The sequence below is a fragment of the Parambassis ranga genome, chromosome 21 (genome assembly GCF_900634625.1).
Source record: "Parambassis ranga chromosome 21, fParRan2.1, whole genome shotgun sequence".
In the NCBI taxonomy this organism is placed as follows: Eukaryota; Metazoa; Chordata; class Actinopteri; family Ambassidae; genus Parambassis; species Parambassis ranga.
Window position 1 is genome coordinate 9566899 of NC_041041.1, and position 18429 is coordinate 9585327.

The 18429-nt window shown below is 42.7% G+C and overlaps 2 protein-coding genes across 7 annotated transcripts; one reads left to right on the top strand and one right to left on the bottom strand.

Moving 5' to 3' along the window:
• Positions 1–230: 230 nt before the first annotated feature.
• Positions 231–10178, bottom strand: sf3b1 (splicing factor 3b, subunit 1). 6 transcript variants are annotated; one of them, XM_028393888.1, is made up of 24 exons: positions 10068–10178; positions 8972–9144; positions 8732–8833; positions 8536–8650; positions 6377–6456; positions 6088–6267; positions 5529–5991; positions 5324–5445; positions 5040–5237; positions 4855–4956; positions 4296–4475; positions 4132–4218; positions 3571–3841; positions 3297–3442; positions 3067–3213; positions 2743–2868; positions 2435–2656; positions 2176–2358; positions 1986–2097; positions 1776–1896; positions 1562–1693; positions 1195–1467; positions 837–1053; positions 231–753 (listed from the first exon to the last, which is right to left on the bottom strand). In XM_028393888.1, the coding sequence occupies exons 1-24, from the start codon at positions 10093–10095 to the stop codon at positions 595–597; spliced, it is 3939 nt and encodes a 1312-aa protein (XP_028249689.1). In that variant the 5' UTR covers positions 10096–10178; the 3' UTR covers positions 231–594. The 6 variants fall into 6 exon arrangements, 3 of the variants coding, with proteins under 3 accessions (XP_028249689.1, XP_028249690.1, XP_028249691.1); XM_028393889.1 differs by lacking the exons at positions 8536–8650; positions 8732–8833; positions 8972–9144; positions 10068–10178 and adding an exon at positions 6802–8241 and having other exon boundaries at positions 595–753; XR_003669360.1 differs by lacking the exons at positions 231–753; positions 837–1053; positions 1195–1467; ... (13 more) ...; positions 5324–5445; positions 5529–5991 and adding an exon at positions 6802–6856 and having other exon boundaries at positions 6206–6267.
• A 1910-nt stretch (positions 10179–12088) lies between these two features.
• coq10b (coenzyme Q10B) lies at positions 12089–18414 on the top strand. The gene is made up of 5 exons (XM_028393892.1): positions 12089–12216; positions 14670–14825; positions 15894–16086; positions 16367–16468; positions 16659–18414. The coding sequence occupies exons 1-5, from the start codon at positions 12119–12121 to the stop codon at positions 16824–16826; spliced, it is 717 nt and encodes a 238-aa protein (XP_028249693.1). The 5' UTR covers positions 12089–12118; the 3' UTR covers positions 16827–18414.
• The last annotated feature ends 15 nt before the right edge of the window (positions 18415–18429 follow it).

Genomic DNA, 18429 nt, shown 5'->3' on the forward strand with positions numbered 1-18429 from the left:
GACACTAAAGAAATGTTTTTTTTCATATACATTTGCTTTATTTTCTAAAATATCTCATCCAGTAACTGTCTGCAATTTTCTCATTCTGAATTTCCTGACCATTGCTAAGACCACCTGATAAATTCAGGTCATGATAAAGCTGCCTCTTCATCACTGGGCACATTAAAACCACCATTTTTTCATTTATCTTTTAATTAAAGGAAAGAAAGAAAACTCACTGACAGACAGGATAAGGTTTTTATACACAAACGTTTTATTTGGTTAAATAAAGCGTCGATGTAATAAGAACAGAGGAGGTGTGAAATGTGGAAAGAACATACGCAGTACAGAGGTCTATCAATTACACAGACATTTAAAACATTGTGACAACTGCTCTGCATTCCTAAATCAACCCTGGTCTGACCTCGACTGCTTCTTACAGCGAACACTCAAAACAAACGAGAAATAAAAAAATACGTACACTCTACAGGCTCCTTCTTTTATGTCCTCTAAATATAAAGAGGATGAGTGTGATGACACACACAGCCACTAAAAAAACCCACTCAGTGGCAACGATGGGGAGACAATCAAGGGGGAGGAAAGAAACATTTTTTTTTACAGGACATACTCGAGCTCGTAGCGAACGTAGATGTTTTTGTCATCGTTGTAGACTTGTGGGTAGTGGGCGATCAGAGCGTCCTGAGAGCCGATGTAGATGGAGTTGTAGATCTTCCAGTAGACGTCACGCACCTTCCGAGCTGGATGGAACAGACCCTGCAGAACAAGGATTCGGTACAAAGTCAAACAAAGGTTTAAGATGACCAAACAGCTGTCCCTTTATGAGTAACTGTCCTTACCTGTAAGCAGTACTGCAGCATTCGGCAGGGCCCGATGGCCACCCGCAGGCCCTCCAGGGCACCCATGACGGCCTGGATGACGTGAGGCGACGTCTCAAAGACGTTGGGCCACACGTAGTTCAGGAGGTGGTTCAGGGAGTCCTCGCAGCCAAAGCCGTAGACACCCAGAGACATGTGCTGAACCACGGCGCTGGCCGTCTGTCTGTGGACCAGATCTCTGCATGAGGGGCAGAGGAAAGAAGCATGTTAGAGGCTGAAGAGTGTATGATACCGACACATTTAGTTCAACAGGAAACTCTTCACTGCCTGCTTCTATGACATTTAACATATATATATATATATACACAGGGTAGCTCACCTGTCCATGAGTGCGTCCTCCAGCAGTGGTGTGACAGCATAGATGTAGTCTTTGCCCATTTCTCCGATGTACTCAAACAGGAAGGAGAGAGACTTCAGGACGCCATTCTGTACGTTCAGCTCGGGCACTCTGTATTCATTCATGAGTGCTGGCAGCACTGTGAACGGTGAACAGGTCTCAGCAACAATGGCGATGGCCACTGTGGTGCAGACTCTGTTCTGACGCTCCTGGACCTTCAGGTTGTTAAGCAGTGTGGCCAAGACGTCGTGAGGGCTGTGAGAAGACACCAATAGAAAAACATAGTATTAGCCATTATTTAAATAGTTTATATAAATAGTGTATATAAATCTGAGGTCTAGATACTCACCCAATAGCTTTGGCAATATAACCAAACGTGTTAACAGTGGCTCTGCGAATCGCCTTCTTGTGAGCCTTCAGCAGCTCTAACAGCTCAAAACAGATCCTCATCCACTCCCTGGCTGACACATACTCAGCACCCCTAAAACACACAGAGGTTAGAATTTAACTTTTGACCCCTGCGGTACGATGCATAATTCAGTCTGAGATGCTGTTCCACTGACCTGTCAGCGATCCTGCCCACCAAGTCAATGCAGTTCTCCTGTACTTTCTCATGTCTGTTCTTCAGGATGGGAGTCAAACGAGGAAGCAAGTCTTTGATTGGTGGAGTCATCTTGTGCATACCTGCAATGAAAGCAGCATTTACCAAGTGTACTTTACAAAACTATGAAATATTAGTTCAGGATGGATGAAGGTGGAGTGAAGTGACGTACCGATAACATTAACAATGGCCTTCAGTGCTCCCAGGATACTGCCCAGCACCTCTGGGTACTCCTCTCCCAGGTACTCGTATAGCACCACTCCCAAGTGACCCATCAGTTTCTCCTACAAAGGCAGACAGAGTTAGTTTTAATAATTGTAAATGTGCACATTTGAATGATGTACTGTGTTTTCACGACATACCTCCTGGCAGGTCTTCATGACCACAGCTGTGCGGGAAATCAGGTCAGCAGCTTGCTGACGGACTTTAGCCGACTTGTTGTTTAGACGCCACAGCACCGTACCACAAATCTGTGGCAGGTAGGGCTTCACACGCTTCCCGAGAGCATTTACCACTGTGCCGAAGCCATTCAGCATCACAGAGTCCTGCAGAAAAAGGAGGAAGTTAACAAATATTCTAGAAGAACATAATTCTCATTAGTAGCAGTCTTCTCCTTCTCACCTCTGTCGTCTGCTCCTGGAAGGCGTACAGGATACCATCAATAAGTTGTTCCTCCAGCTTGTGGTCAATGTCAGCAGCCCCCAGGTTGCCCATGATTTTCTCAATGGTCTCCATCACCATTTTTCTGTACTGCTCGGCCTCATCTTTCAAGTCATCTACAATGCGAGAGATGATCTCTGCAGCTCCCACTTTGTTAGCCAACTCCACAGTGGTGTCCACCAGCTGCACGAGGAGAAAGGTGAAGAAAAAAAAAATCAGTATTGATCAGGCCGGATCAGGCATCCTGGAACCTAGAACTTTTTGCTTACCTGTCTGTAGTTGCGTCGGTCCAGAGCCATCCTGTGCTGCCAGAAGTGCTTGAAGAAGGGTGGCAGGATCTCAGTCTTAATGTAGTTTGCTTCCACACCATCAGTGCCACAACACTGCTTCACCACCTACAAAACATACACACAAACACTGGTTAGACAGGGAAAAACCTTCCAGTTTTTCTACCACATGGACTGATTTGTAACCAGCGAGTGCAGGGTGAGAACAGAGAGAACAGTCACCCACTGCCAACTCTCCTGTTGGTGTTCATTTAGTGAGAATATGTGGGGGGTTCTGGGTGTGCCTAAGTAACTCTAGAGTCTTACCTTGAGCACAATCTTTTTCATCTCCTCATCAGGGGACTGAAACTCTCGAATCAGGATCAGCATCACCTCTCTGGTGTAGTAGTTTGCATACTCGGCATCCATCAGTGGGATCAGATAACCAATAGCTTTGAGGAAAGCAGCCAGACCCTAGAGACAAAAAGGAAAGAAATGTTGTTAAAAAATATGTCTCACTAGGCAATGCGCTTTTAAAATGTAGACTGCTTTCTCACCTTTCCTCTGTGCTGCCTGATACCCTTCCACAGAGGCTTCAGGACTGAGTCAAAGGACTCGATACCATATGGTGTTGCAGCCTCGGCAAGGGCAGCAATAGCCAGGGCGCTGATGGTCCTCACCTTCTGCTGCTCATCTACCAGACCTGCACAGAAATGCACAATCAAAATTAAATATAACCTTATTCCTGTGTTTGCAAATACACCAAACATTTATAATCATGCACCAATAAGGGTGATTTTAACTGTTCAAGTCTTTAAGAACCCAACTTACCATGTTCAATAATTTCCACCAAGCTACGAAGGTGGGGCAAAATGGCGCAGCCCATGAGGATGGCAATCTGCTGCACGATCTTGATGCCTGTGTGACGTGCCTGCCAAGACTTCTTGCTTTTACACACAGCTTTAAGGAAAGGCAGGAGGGAGGGGATACCAAGGGCAGACGCCACCACGGCGAAGGCTCGGGCTGTGGTGTTTCGGACATACTCATCCATGTTGTCGATATCGGGTCGCATCGTGGAGATCATTGTAGCCAAACCAGCAGCCTGGGACACAACAGTGGGCAACAGAAAGGTCAGATTGTTTTTGTCTCACATTCATAATAATAGGTCTAAACATCCAGTAAAATGTCAACACTTATTGTGTTCACAGAATATTTGTAACCAGCGGGTGCAGGTTGAGAACAGACGATGCACAAATGCCACGTCTGCTAGCTCTCGTGCTGGTGTCAATCTAGCGAACGACTAGCCCTGATCTGACCACAGATGGGTTGAACAGGCGAGAATGGTTCGCATAAACCACATTTTACATGGATGGATAAAGAAGAACAAAATACCTTTGCCAAATTAGAGATGATCTCTCTGCCCTCTACTCTGGCATAATAATCTTCATCAATCAACAGTGGCTCGATGACGACCAGGATCTGTGAATAAACAGACAATAAGTTAGTTCTGAACCAAAAATATCTGAAATAAATACATATAATCCTGTTGAGCTCACCTTGTGCACATATGGTCGAACCAAATCGTCCAGTTTGTAAAGAATCCGGTCAATGACTTTAACCAACAGATGGCGCTCCTGGTCCTCCAGCGTAGGTGACATGAGAAGTGGCAGAATCTGGTTGAAAAGGGGGCCGGCTCCAAATTCACGAGCTTTGTCTGTGATCTGACGCAGAGCAGCCTGAGAAAGAGGAAAAGATCAGTCAGCATAAAATGGACAAAAATAAAATGTAATGCAGACTTTCTAGTTTATGCACAGGTTTGTAAAAGGCTTCTGTTCCTGTCGTGTGACAAACAGGAGTGTTTTGGACCTGTAGTGTTAAGATGAGATCCTCTGTGACCCCCTAATTGTTTCTGTCTGTTGCCCTCAGCAGAATATGATGGTCTACAGAGACTTCTACTGAAAGCAGCAGCTCCTCAGAGATTCTGTAGCAAGCAAATATTCACACTGCAGCCACATGCAGACTCAGTGCTGGGTGTTGATCTTGCAAAAGAAACACTTCACCGACAGATTTGTGACCTGGATGCAAAGAGCTTGAGGAGACCATGAGGAAACTAACCTTTCTCATGGGTGGTGTTCCATTTTTAATCTTCAGCAGCAGCTTCATGATCTTCCTTTCTTTCTGCTCCTCAGGGCTCAGCGTGGATTCATCCACCTCCACCTAACACACACAGAATTAGACACAGAATTAGTAACTTGTGTTACTTGAATTTTATTTTACCGATGTCAGATAGTGACACTAACCAGCAGTTTGTCAAAGTACTGGATGTCATCGGGTTTGAGGAAGGGGAGGTTTCCTGAAGGCTGGTCATTCATCTGCTTTGTGGTGCGATCTTCCGCCTGCATGTGGAAGCCAGTCATGCCTCCAATAGGTGTGGGGGTGGCTGACAGCTTACGGGCTGGAGTACGGATGGGCACGTAACCTGCTGGAGGAGGTAAGACCTGTGGAGGGGAAAAATAAACTGTCAGTACAGTCACAAACTTTTTTTTAAACACTGGAGAATTAGAGGTTTTAATGGAATACAGACCTTGTATCCTTCTGGGAACATGGCATCAAGCTCATCGTCTGTGAGAGGCCGGTTCCTTTCATCAATTTCCCTCTCCCATCTCCATGCCTGCAGCTGTTCTGGAGTCATGCTCATCAAGTGTCCTGAAGAAACACAAGTTAAATCTTGGTTAAAAAAAACAACACAAACTTAATATAAATAAAAATAACAGGGGTGCTTTTTTTACCTGGTGTTGGGGTAGCCATGTTCATAGCTGGTGTGCCTATAGGAGTTTTTCCAGGGGTAAGCAGTGGTGTTGAGGATCCCATCTGACTGGCCGGGGTTTCATCCCACCGAGACTTCCTCTTACTGGCACCTGGAGTTGGAGTTTCGCTCACCGATTCATCTCCTCTGTCTGTTCGTGGCGTTTCAGCCCAGCCACTGCCATGTCCAGGGGTCTCCCTCTCGGTCTTTGGGGTTTCGTCCCAACGGTTCTTGCGAACACTTCCTGTAGCTCCACCATGACCAGGTGTGGCATGGCCAGGTGTGTCCCTGCCAGGGGTGGCAGCACCAGCAGGTGTGTGGCTAGGAGTTGGGTCCCACATACGACTACTAGGGGTGGCGCCAGGGGTCTCACTGCCTTTGGGGCGACCAGGGGTTTCATCCCATCGGCTGTTTGAAGGTGTGTGTGCAGGAGTGTGTCCTGGAGTCTGACAACCAGAACCATCAGTTAAACACACTGAACGACATGTTTGCTACTGTTAAAGCACTAATAAATGGTAAGAGGTTGACATTGTGTGGCTCACCTCAGCAGTGGAATCAGCTTGGTCCCAGCTGGACATCTTTTTGGGTGTAGCAGGGGTTTGGTCAGCTGTCTGGTCCCAGCGACGTTTACGCTTTGCCGCAGCTTGGGAGGCAGCAGACCCGTTGACAACTTTAAGGTCCCCTGATTTCGCCTTCTCTGCCAGCTGCTGACGTATCTCTCTCTGTAAAGAAAAGCACAAAGGTCAGAAAAAGTGTATGCAAACACTTTGAAATGGTCTTGAACGCAGAACACTTTTTCTCCCAATGCTGTCTGGAGCATACGATGCTTACCTCCTCTTTTGACAGGTTCTGCTCCCTCATGACGTCCACATATGACCTGACCTGCAGCTTGGGGTCCGGTGTTTTGCCCCCTGCGCGAAAGAGCATGAACAAGAACATAGGACACTCATCAGTGTATGTTCCAAAGACCGAGGTCATTACAAACACAGCAAGCACAAACACAGCCACCTAACCCTGACTCTTTACCAACAGATTAAATTAAGTTCCTGCTCTGTTATTCAACTGATTCACAAAGGTCCTACTGAATTACATACAAATATACATTTGTCTCTTAAAATACAGTCATAGCATTCTAATGAAAAACAAGCAGATACATAGAGAGAAGAGCTGAAGTTGTGGTGTTTTCTTTAAGTGGGTTAAGAAGTATAGCCATCACTGATGCAGGGGTCCTGGGCTGTGCTCTTCAGAATACGTACACTTTCAGTGCCAAGGGTCCTTCTGCAGTCAGACTTCAACCGGCAGAAAAGAAGCCTAGAAAATTTCTCTTTACCATTAGTAACACTTTGGAAAAGGGTTTGAACTCACACACAACAGTATACCACCTGTGCTGCAATTATTTACGGCACTTAAGTATAGTATCTTCCTCATGGGGCATTACTACACAATAAAAAAAATGTTGAGATTGTTGACCAGATTATTTATAGTAACAGATAAAGATGAAGTCAAGACTTTGAGGCTACATCTAAGTCTGGCATTAAAACAAACAAATTAAAATTACGTATTCAGTCAAATAACAATTAGAAAAATAAGGATAGAGCCCAAATCTTCTGATAATGTGGAATGCCAGAGCTACAAAGACTCATAATGCCTCTGCTCATTAATATTCACACATCTTGACTTCCATTTTAAAACAAAGGTAAAGCTATGTACTCAAATTCTTGCGTAGTGACTTTCTATCATGAATGGAGATGCTATCTACTTCCAAAAAAAAGAGGGTTGCGGTAGCTGTGTTGCATCTGACTTTCCTCACAGCCCCCAAACAGGCAGCCAGTGGACCCTGACCATACTGACAAGTGCACAGTTCTCTTTGTTCCCCATAACCTACACAGGACGAGTTGCTGCACCCTTAACAGAGTGCAGTACAGGACTGGCAAAGCAGTACTGCTGTAGGAGAGAAATTAAGGACAGTTAGTATGGGCCTGTGGTATTGTGGTACACAATTTTCTTGAGAACATATTTCTATTTTACAGAGAGAGTTGTAAAATAAAAATATATTTGAAACAGACATCTTTGTACAAAGAGCTCTCTCTACATGCAGGCTTCAGGTAAGCCCTATCTAAACCAAGCCTGAAACACTTAGGTATTTAAGATCAAATTGTCAGGGGAAATGAAAATGTAATAAATATGAAAGATTAAGAGACTGGCTTGATCATAGTTACTATTTAGCTTATTTTCCATCACAAAATTACAGAAATCATGATAGGCTAACTTAAATATGCATAAAATTGTTTTAAAAAAAAAAAAGGCCCAGTACAGTTAGCAGCCAATCAATGGGGTTCCATTATCAAAGGGCAGTTAAAGCCCAGATAAACCAGAATGGGTATAAAAATAAGATCTATGTACTGAGGTTTAATGTCGTTATGCAACCCTATAGTCTATGCCAAAGAATATCCTCCTCTACCTGCCTAGACCCAGAGCTACTGCGCTCTGTATGATGTAGCAGTTACACCACAGCTAATCCTCACATGGCGTGACAAGAGGACTGCACTTTCCCATCGTAAATCACACGGGGGGTTCTTAACCCTTCGACTCACACACAGCCCATCTGCAACCCACATTTGTTAGGTGACCCACCTAACCACCTCTCCCCCTGAAAAACATGGTAACCCTGCAATGGGTTTATATTACACATCAGGATTTCACATTCACATTGTCCCAAAAAAACATAGTGACATTTGATGCAAAGTTTGAAATAGACTGAAGAAAAAAACACAAAGACAAGGATGGTTCTTGGACCACTGAGGATTGACCACAGGGAGGGCATTGAGTCTGGGTGGCAAGTTGTTGCACTGTGGTCAAAGGGTTAAAGAGCCAAACTATGAGAGTGAAACCATTGGTAGTCATGGGGGGTGCCACAAAACAGTGAACCGTGAAAAAAGGGAGTAAGGAAATGGCAAGATGTAATGACGACAAAAAAAAGCAAAATTTACCATCTGCAAAAGGGTCGAAACGCTCAGGTGAGATGATCATCTGTCTGCGCCGGCCTTTATATTCATCCTCTCGGTCAGCGATCTTCTGTGGACGATGCTCTGCAAATGGGTCATACTGGAAAAAAAGGAGAGCGCAGAATGTAAGTATAAAAAACCCAGAGCACAGAGGTGATGTGTGACACAAATGGACACATACTGTATCATCTGACTGAGGAATGGCATTGAGAATTGCCACAGGTGCATGGTACCCTGGCTTCTTTTGTCCCAACAAGCTTGTTGATGTGTCATCTTCATCGTCCTGAGAAAAGAAACAGTCTAGTCAAATCTCTCCAATCTGGTAAGACTCTCCTGCCTCACATGTAGAAAACAAGCCAACAGAAGCAGTAAAGCCACACACATGTCAGAGTAAGCTATAGTTTGTGAGCTCAACACTTACTTCCTCCTGCTCATTGGCAGCAATTGAAGTGACATATCCGGCAAAACGACTGTCACTACCCACATAGATCTCCTGGTCAAAAAAGCCAGTGGAAACCAAACCGATTCCCTGCTCTCCTTCCTCCTGCAGGGTGGCTTTCATCCCCTGGATCTCCAGGATCTGTGCCTCGATGTCTAAAAGTAAAATAAACAAGCAAGACAGAATGAAACACTACACCAATACAAAACTACAATCATCTGTGTTCATAAGCAATGACGTTCCACACAGTAAATACCATAAATTAATGTATTTATTGCAGGTTAAAATTAGAATTCCTTTATTTATGCCCGAGGGAGATTTCTTTTTTGTCACAGATATGCAAGATTAGCAACTATGAACCAAAAGATGGCATTTGGCTTCCAAAACCCCTCAATGTGCATTTGGACGTAAAATGCATTTCCATTAGGCGGAATTTAGATGCACACGAACTGTAGGCCTTCTTTGGTCTGCATTGAAAAACCCTGTACCAGTAGGCTACGTAAACAAAAGGTCTTACAACTTGGATCGTCAGGTTCAGACATCGTTTAACCTTTAACTATTCGCAGTTACAGTGGTGCAAACTGGGAATCCATCATGTTATTAAGTATCTACTACCGTGTTGTTTCCTTTTAATTAATTTCAAATAGGCCACTACGTCGACGACCGTATTACGTGTAGGCAGCGTGTAATCGGGTGATGTAGTTAAATGAAGCTAATGCTAACTGGGTCAACATATAAACAATAATCTGCGCGACTCGTGACAAATATATATCCAAAACAATAAAACACGCAATGGAACATCCAATTGAGCACATTCATGTTGCAAATACATCCAACTGCAAATACATAAACGCTAAGGAAATCTAGCTAACTAGCAACCTAACAGCAAGCCACAAGCGCCATTATGCAAACCGCGTTGCGTCGTACCAGGCCTGCTGCATATTACGTTTTTAACAACTAAGTAACACTAACTGTCCGTTTTACTGACATTAAACTGGTTACTTCAATATTTATCGACACATTTAGATGAAAAGAAATAGAAAACAGAAAGTAATTATTGATTTTTGTAAGAATTTACCTTCGTGCGTTTTGGCGATCTTCGCCATTTTGGTAGTAGTTGTTCCGAGACTGAAGCCGGAAGTCAATTAATCCACAGTTCCGCTTCTTCCAAGCTGTTCTCAGATCAGTTTACAAATGTACACACTGACAAAATGAAAAAAAAATGTTGTTGTTGTTCAATGCCACTGCAGGATTTTCCAGTAGAAAACTTTATTACTTTATAAGCGCAGTTGTAGTGCAGCTATAGCAACGATCTTTACTAACGATTCATACTTGTATATTCATGTCAGGCTCTTTACTATGTAAAGGTTTATACAATAATATGTTCTTTAGGTAACAACTCAGGGATTTAAATGCTGTCTAGGTATTTTAGATATTTATTATATATTTCTATTTCATTTCAATTATCCTTTCTTCTATGTGTCTGTAACAAACAAGAATTTCCCCATGCAGCTATAGCAACAGTTTGTTTTTTATTTCTGATTGCACGACGCGTCGTAATAGATAGACTAATAGAAACTAATAGTTCTAATAGATCTAACACCACTAATGGTTCACCTGAAAGTTCCTAATAGTTCAACTAATAGTTCAACTAAAGGTTTCTGAGCGTTACTAAAAGTTCCTGAAAGTTCATAATAGACCACTGAAAGTTCCTAAAGCTGGATCCATACTCCGCGAGACAAAGACATTTTCCCCCCCTGCAGACGTTACGCCCACAAAATGACGTCATTTTTTGTCTCTGACCGCCCGCTGATCCGCACTCCTGTGCACAGGGTCCGGGCCGAACTTTGTCTTTCAAGGCTGTGCGGCAACCATGCTGTGATTGGTCGGAATTTATTGTGGGCGTGATGAAAGTGGAGAAGCGCAAGAGCCTCTCCAGGTATATAGGTAGGTGTATAAACAGCACTGATTCAACAGATTTAGATAAGACCATACCGGTTTTACATGATGAGCAATAAAAGAAAGAAAGAAAGGCAAGTCAGGGTGATTTGTCACCAATAACTCCAGACAGCCATTCACACATACCAGATGGTGACTGTTATTACCATTCTATATACTCCTACATACCCGGGCATAATAGGCTCGTTAACAATGTCTGTATATCTTTGCTATTGTTACTTTTAATGTCGCATCTTCACAGCTCATCACCGGACAGTTTGAAGTATCGCAGGCACATTGGAACACAGTAGATGTGCAAATGTGGTCATAAAGGCACAAACACTGAATCTTTGCTATTGTTACTTTTAATGTCGCATTTTCACAGCTCATCGCCGGACATCTCACGCTGTTGCAGGCACCCTCTCTGTATAATGCCCTCTTGCCATGGCACAAGTCCTTGTGGTGTGTTAAAAAAACTCAGTAAAGTCTTTCCTTATAGTTTAGTGGGCGGGCCGTATGAGGACTTCTGCACACACGCGTCTCGCGGAGTATGGTACCTCAGTGCGGAAAAGACCTTTTTTTTGTATCTCTTACCACCCGTGGAGCGCGTTCTCCGCTCTTTGTCTCGCGGAGTATGGATCCAGCTTAATGGTTCTAAGAGTCACTAAATTTTCAGTTGGAAGTTCGTCCAGCTCACAGTTATGTAGTACGTGTGCGTGTGAAATAAAGAGGAAAACTGGAAACTACGAGTTTGGTCCTTTACTCCCACTACTACATACAGCAAACAGTGGCCTGTTATCACTGTGTTTTATTAATATATGCAACAAAGGTTACAAAAGTGACTTATTCATAAATAAAAATGCACAATAGGGGTTGAAGTATTCTATAAACTTTACAGAAAAGCTTAGCGGGACATGTTTCCAAGGTTATAAATGTGTGTGTAAAGTATGTTGAACCTGTGTGACGCGCCCTCCTAGTAACCTGAGCCAACATCCCGTGACTGCCGCGCGTGCGTGTTTTTAGTGCACGCGGACAACACTTTGTGTTGACGGACAGCAGAGCTAGCTAATGAAAGTAGTGGGTGGCTTTAGGTTGTCCAATGGCAGGCGTGTAAGGCAGAGGTGTGGGCGGGGCCAACTGCTGCTCTGGTGCCTGCGAACTTGTGGAGAAGCTGTCAGAGAAGAAGGGAAGATGGCGAGAGGCGGTCGGAACCTGCGGAAAGTAGCAGAGTGCATTAAACAGATCCCCTCCAACACCAGCCGGAACCTACAGAGCAAAAATAACGTTAGGTACGTATTTTATCTCAAATTTAACAACTAAACCTGGAAACGGTCGAAGAGGAAGCCCTCAGTTAATAACAGCAAAGTTATTCTACTAATTTAGAAACTGTCCAGTCGAGTGTTAGATGAAGATGTCGTAGCTAAGCTATACTACTCACAGACTTTGTTTACTTTTAAGAAACTTATAAATAACACGCTGTCAACTGCGTGACAGTAATCGACGTTTTGGGTTCAGATCAGAAGAGCAAAACTACAATGTTTAAAACCTAATTATTGTGAAGCACGGAAGCGATCCAGAAGTAAAACAAACCAGAAGCCACCTTTCAAAATAAAGTGTATTATTGGATTAAAGTACGCCATGCATTACTGTCACTTTGCTAACAGTCTAGGGGACTTCACAAAGGTTCACAGATATATTCATATTAATTAATTATCAGCAAAAAAATCTACGTTTTTTTTGTCCTATATTTCCTTTGACACATATCAATTCTCATATTTGAAACAGAAACAATATTTTTTTATCAATAACAGTCTAACAGTTGAGGTATATGGTGTTTTACTGATGTAAAATATATAATAGTACATTAATAGAAAACACACTGTCCACAATTATGTTTATATTATTGTAACAGTTTATTCATGTTGTCAGATATTGTAGCACTTTTAAGTGCAGAGAAAATGAAACCATAATTTGTTGATTAACATGCCTTAAAACTCTATTTGGCTATGTTAGATAGATGTTGTACTGCGAATAAGAGTGTAGCTATGTATTGTCCTGTGTGGCAGTGATCATGAAGAAAGCATGATGGAGTGAAGGGGCTGCACTCCACAGTAACAGGTAGTATACATCACATGAGGGTGGGGGGATGTAAACATGATATAAAAGATGATGTGAAAATTGTCTGTGAATAGTGTGACCACATAATATTAATTAATATTAACATTTTTTTTTCTCTGAAAACTGTTGATTATATTTGCTGGGCAGCAGCATCAATGCATTAAAAAAGCATGAAAACAGAGCAAAAGTCCAGAGATGACACAGTTCCTGAAGCAATCATGCAAACATGAGACAAAAATTGCACATTTGTAAATTCAGCGGAGGAACAGGGATAGCTAGACATCGCAGGTCGATCAAAGTGACAAACACGTCCCTTAGCAGCATCCATGCAGGCTGCTGCATGGTGTCTGTCACGAGTAGCAGGACATAGAGTTAGGTTACAGGTTCATAGCTTTGGTTGAAGGTTACGAGCCAGCTTGTACCCATTCAGGATTAACATAGTCCTCCCATTCATGGTGTCATGGTGGATCAGGCTCAAGGTATTTCAGCTGATGCCACTGACTCTGGAGCTGCAACTAGATTGAGGATAAAACAATTAGTGGTGGATTAGGTGAAGAAAACTGTTCAGAGCTTTTGATTAAATATAATTTGAAAAAGATGCAAATTTGATTTTGTTTTCTGATAAACACTCCTGAGTTTGCTTTGAATTTGAGTTGTGCATCCAAACGGTTTTCTCTATGTGAACACCATAAAGTTTTAATGAAAAGAGACATAATCACAATGTTGTATTGTGTGACCTAAACTTGTAAAAATATTTAGTGTACTGTGGAGAAAGCAAATTCTCACATTTGTTACCTGTAAGAAAAAAATATTTGGATTTATACTAGTATCTAATTATGGGAATAAGTGATTGCATTTTTATTAATAGTCAACTTATAGAATAATCCCTGCTGTGACAGTGTATGTGAAAGCGAAGGTAGATAATGTACAGCAGTTTGAATGGACTGATCCCACTGTTGATTTAGAGCCATGATTATATCTTTCAGCATAAAAAACACATATTGCTTATGCAGACAGCTGGGTTGAGTCTGTGGGATCAACACTCTGGACTTTTTCCAGTGTTCTTTCCAGTATCTCTTTCCTGTGTTACCTGCTTGTCATACTGCCGAAGTGGAATGTTCAAACCAAAATGTGCCACCTCTGCCCCCAGGCCACAACAGAAAGTACAGTACTTGTACAAAGTGAGCAGGGTTGAACAAGCCCAGGTGGTTCGGCTGCTGAGTGATTTCAGTCTGCAGTGCAAGCAGTAAATGTGGTGCCCTTGACCTTGTTCTGTTATTGGCATCTGCACGCCTGTGTCTCGTTTTATTTGAATGACAAATGCTTGGCAGGTGTTGAAAGTTTCCTCTAGCCCAAAATAAAAGGCCTGTGTCAGAGCATGTCACAATGTTCTTGGTTTACAGGTGTTACAAGATAATTAGTAGAAGGCTTTATGTTGATGTAGATACACTGCAGTTTGCAATGTCTGGGCCCTCTTGACTGCATAACTAATACACCAAGCACATGTTTGTATTATTGTGTAAATGAGGAATTTAAGTGATACATTTCTAAGACATGTCACTGTGTCATTGCCCATCAGAGCTTGTTATATTGACTGAGATCTGTAACTCCATTTCTTCTTTAGATACCTGTCGTCATGTGGGATTCTAATGACCCGCGTGCCTCACCTGGTGGGTGCAGCTGTGCCGGGACGTGCCATCATGTTGCCTGCACGCAGCTTCTTCAACCTGACGAATTCCTTCTCCAAAAGGAAGGAGTACTCAGAGAGACGCATCCTCGGGTAGGTCCTGTTTCACTCTCTGTTTTTCTCTATAGGAGGTGGTGGCATCCACACAGACATCAGTGTCTTTACTTCTGTTGGAAGTGTAACATGTCAGTGCCACCATACAGTTATGTCTTCAATATAAACACAGAGCCTCCTTAATGTGTTGTGGTAATGTCAACTTCTGATCGGTGCTGCTGGTTGAATGTTTTAAGAAACTAAGACCCTAAAAACACTGAAAAAGAAGAAATTCTATTCGAATGTGAGCAGCAGCCAACATCATTACTCTACCTCTCCACAAAGTTAGGTGCTTTACCAGTACATTATGATAGTAGGAACATGGTGTCAGAATTAAGTGTCAGATTATGCTACCCTAAAGGGCACCAAACTGCCAGATTATCAGCTTCTTCACTGACCAAGAATTTGATATATACCGAATTAAAGTCGCTTGTGTTGTCGTGTCTGGATCTGTTAATCTGCAGTGAATTATCTTCACCCTGACTCCAGGAAACAGCCTTCCATTCTCAGTAGGTGTGCTGTACCCTCTGGTCTGCATATTTGTGAAGGAGGATTCAAAATGTAGCAAGAGAAACACCAGACACCTTAAAGCTTTGAAGAGCTTCTTCAATAATAGAACTCATCTCAGAAAGGATTGACAGTTCATAGTAAATAATACGTTTGAAATGCTGTCACTGTCTCTGTGCTCTACATATGTGTGTGACGCATTGCATGTCCTCCCAAGTGGTCATAATCACTAAATCTGCTTGTATAAATAGACGCAGGCGGTAGCAGCTATTTTCCCTCAGCTGGAGTCCTGCAGTTATATAACTGTGGTGTCACACTCTGACTCCATCTGTCTCTCGTTCAACGTGTTGTGGAATTATTTTACATGTTTTACTGCTGTTCTTTGCTCTCTGCTCTTCACTGACCCGTTAGGACTTCACTGGATCATGACTGTTCTAGGGTGCCAGCCCTGTTTAGTGTTATGTCACACTCACACACACTGACCTTCATCTCCTTCCTGACGTGCAGTTTTGCATGAACATATTTGCACACTGAGTGCTCACTCCATCCTTGACCCTGCAGGTATTCCATGCAGGAGATATATGACGTGGTTGCTGGCGTGGAAGACTACCGCCTCTTTGTACCCTGGTGCAAAAAGTCTGACGTGGTGTTCAAGCGATCCGGATTCTGCAAGGCTAAACTAACCGTGGGCTTTCCCCCTGTGGTGGAGAACTACACCTCCCTCGTCACTACAGTGCGCCCACACTTGGTCAAGGTACTACAGCTTATATAACAGCTTAATTAAATTAACGCTCAGAAGCCGTTTTGGGTCACATTTTTGTCATTGTGGGCTAATTTTTCACTGGAATGTAATTTTTTTTAATTTTTGATTTTCTGTATGTACAACATTATGCATTTATACAGACTGACAAACCAAACTCTACTAGTAGAGTAGGGCCACATGTTGGGTTATGGCCCCAAAAATCTTGATTAGTGCACATTTATTGCTTAGTTTTGCTGCTCAGCAGACTGACTGCATGTGTGTTTCTTGTTAGGCATCCTGTTCAGATGGTAAACTGTTCAACCACTTGGAGACAGTTTGGCGTTTCAGTCCGGGCCTCCCTGGATATCCTCGGAGCTGCACCGTGGACTTTGCTGTAAGTATGCTGACTGTAGCAGTGTCCTCCTCTGGAACCATGTGTTGCTTCTCTGCATGTCTGAGCTTGGCATAGCTGCAGTGTTGTGTTTCTGCTGGATCAGTTTCAGCAGTCACACTCATACAGACCTCTGACACACATACTGTACAGAGTGCTATCTTCATCCTCCCTCTCTTGCTCCCCTCTTCAGATCTCCTTCGAGTTTCGTTCCCTCCTCCACTCCCAGCTTGCTAACGTCTTCTTTGACGAGGTGGTGAAGCAGATGGTGTCAGCGTTTGAGCGCCAGGCGTCCAATGTTTATGGTGCGGAGACGGCTATTCCTCGCGAGCTCATGTTCCACGAGGTCCATCACACGTAGCAACAGCCAATCATGCTGCACAGACACAGACAAACAAACAAACACAATGCCAAAGAGACCGAAGAGACTTCCTGTGTCCTAACTGAAAACTGAATTGCCTTTCTCACAGCACGAACTGATGTGTATCAGCCGGCTGACTTGTACTGTGGTGCTAATGCTGACACAATCAGATTCCATAATTAGACCTGGTTGTGTTGATTTTTTACCATTTGGTGGTTCCAGCTGCTCAAATCTAATGATTTGATGCTTTTCTTTGTCAAAACTTGTGAGGAATTTTGCCCAAACAAGACAACATTAGCTGCTGAATTGGCTTATAAAAATGATAATACTAGCTTAAACACACAGTTCGCTGTAGTCAACAGTCTACACTGGCTTAAAAAGGACATCAGCTGTTACAATGTTAACTGTTACATTACATTAACCAAAACCGGCATTTTCATGTTGTGTCTAAATAAGACAATGATAGCCTCCATATTGGCTTCAAAAACATACCATTAACTGCATCAGCTGCTCTTCTCTAGGCTAAACAGGTGCCACATTTCAAAAGCAGTAATATTTTAAGCTGTTAACATTGAACAAACTGTGTGTAAATGCCAGCTATGTATAAATCCCACCATCTTCCTACCACACATAATGTCTTGTAAGAAAGGCAGTCAGGTTAGACACTGTGTCAGTGAAATCATTGTCTTGTCACGTTTTGTACAAAGAGGATGTTTAACATGACTGCAGATAGATGTACTGTATGCTATCAGGAACACGCCTTTCCGAAGGCTTGTTCATTGGTCAGCGGGGTGGAGTCTGTTTTTAATGTTACACTATACTCGTCATTATGAGAGAGCTATGCTGGATGTTAGTGTTCCCAAGTTATACAGCAGAGGGGTTTTTTCCCCTTTTCCTATAATTGTGCAATATCAGCAGATGTTTAAGTATTTTTAAATGCAGCCAAGCACGCATGTAAAGCTCACTGTTATATATTTTGATACAAGGGCCCAAACTGGCTGCATTGAAGAAACCATGGGCCCCTGTGTATTAAACCTCTGAGACATCAGCAGGAAGCTTAGAGGTGAACAAATTTATGTGGAGGTTTAATAAATAAGGGCCCTTAGAAAAAGTCTTGATCTGTCCTGTCGGGCTAATGTTTCAGAAACACTTCGGTCTACCTGAAACCTTCCACCAGTATGTCCTGTCAAACATTAACTGCCCACAGAGTGCCTCCCGGCCTGTTGGTAGTGCATTTATCTTGATTTTCTTTTTTTTTTAGAGGATTATACTCATTTTATTATATTTATTACTTCAAGTGTCAATGCAACACTTTACTTTTAGGAGCCACTGTTAAGCATTTATAAGAACAGCAACATTTCATATCATCCACACACCAGTATCCAGCTAAAAATATCTGTCTGTGTTACAGTGGATTATAAATGTTAACTGTGGAGGCTTTAAGTAAAGTGTTTGTGTGTAAATATCAGTTTTAAGATGACATAAAAAAGAGCTTTTAAAGGAGATGAAAAGGGTTTGTTGTTAGTGTGTTTTATGGGATGTGGATGTATGACGTTGAACGACTGCATGATTTATAAACTATTTTTTTGTAAAAAAAAAAAGA

Coding starts and splice junctions, on each gene's coding strand:
- sf3b1 (XM_028393888.1), bottom strand. CDS start 10,095: ATGGCGAAGATCGCCAAAACGCACGAAG. Junction 6,457..8,535: donor TTTCGACCCTTTTGCAGATG/GTAAATTTTGCT, acceptor TCTTTCGCGCAG/GGGGCAAAACACCGGACCCC. Junction 754..836: donor TGCTGCAGTACTGCTTACAG/GTAAGGACAGTT, acceptor CTTGTTCTGCAG/GGTCTGTTCCATCCAGCTCG.
- coq10b (XM_028393892.1), top strand. CDS start 12,119: ATGGCGAGAGGCGGTCGGAACCTGCGGAAAGTAGCAGAGTGCATTAAA. Junction 14,826..15,893: donor TCAGAGAGACGCATCCTCGG/GTAGGTCCTGTT, acceptor TTGACCCTGCAG/GTATTCCATGCAGGAGATAT. Junction 16,087..16,366: donor TGCGCCCACACTTGGTCAAG/GTACTACAGCTT, acceptor GTTTCTTGTTAG/GCATCCTGTTCAGATGGTAA.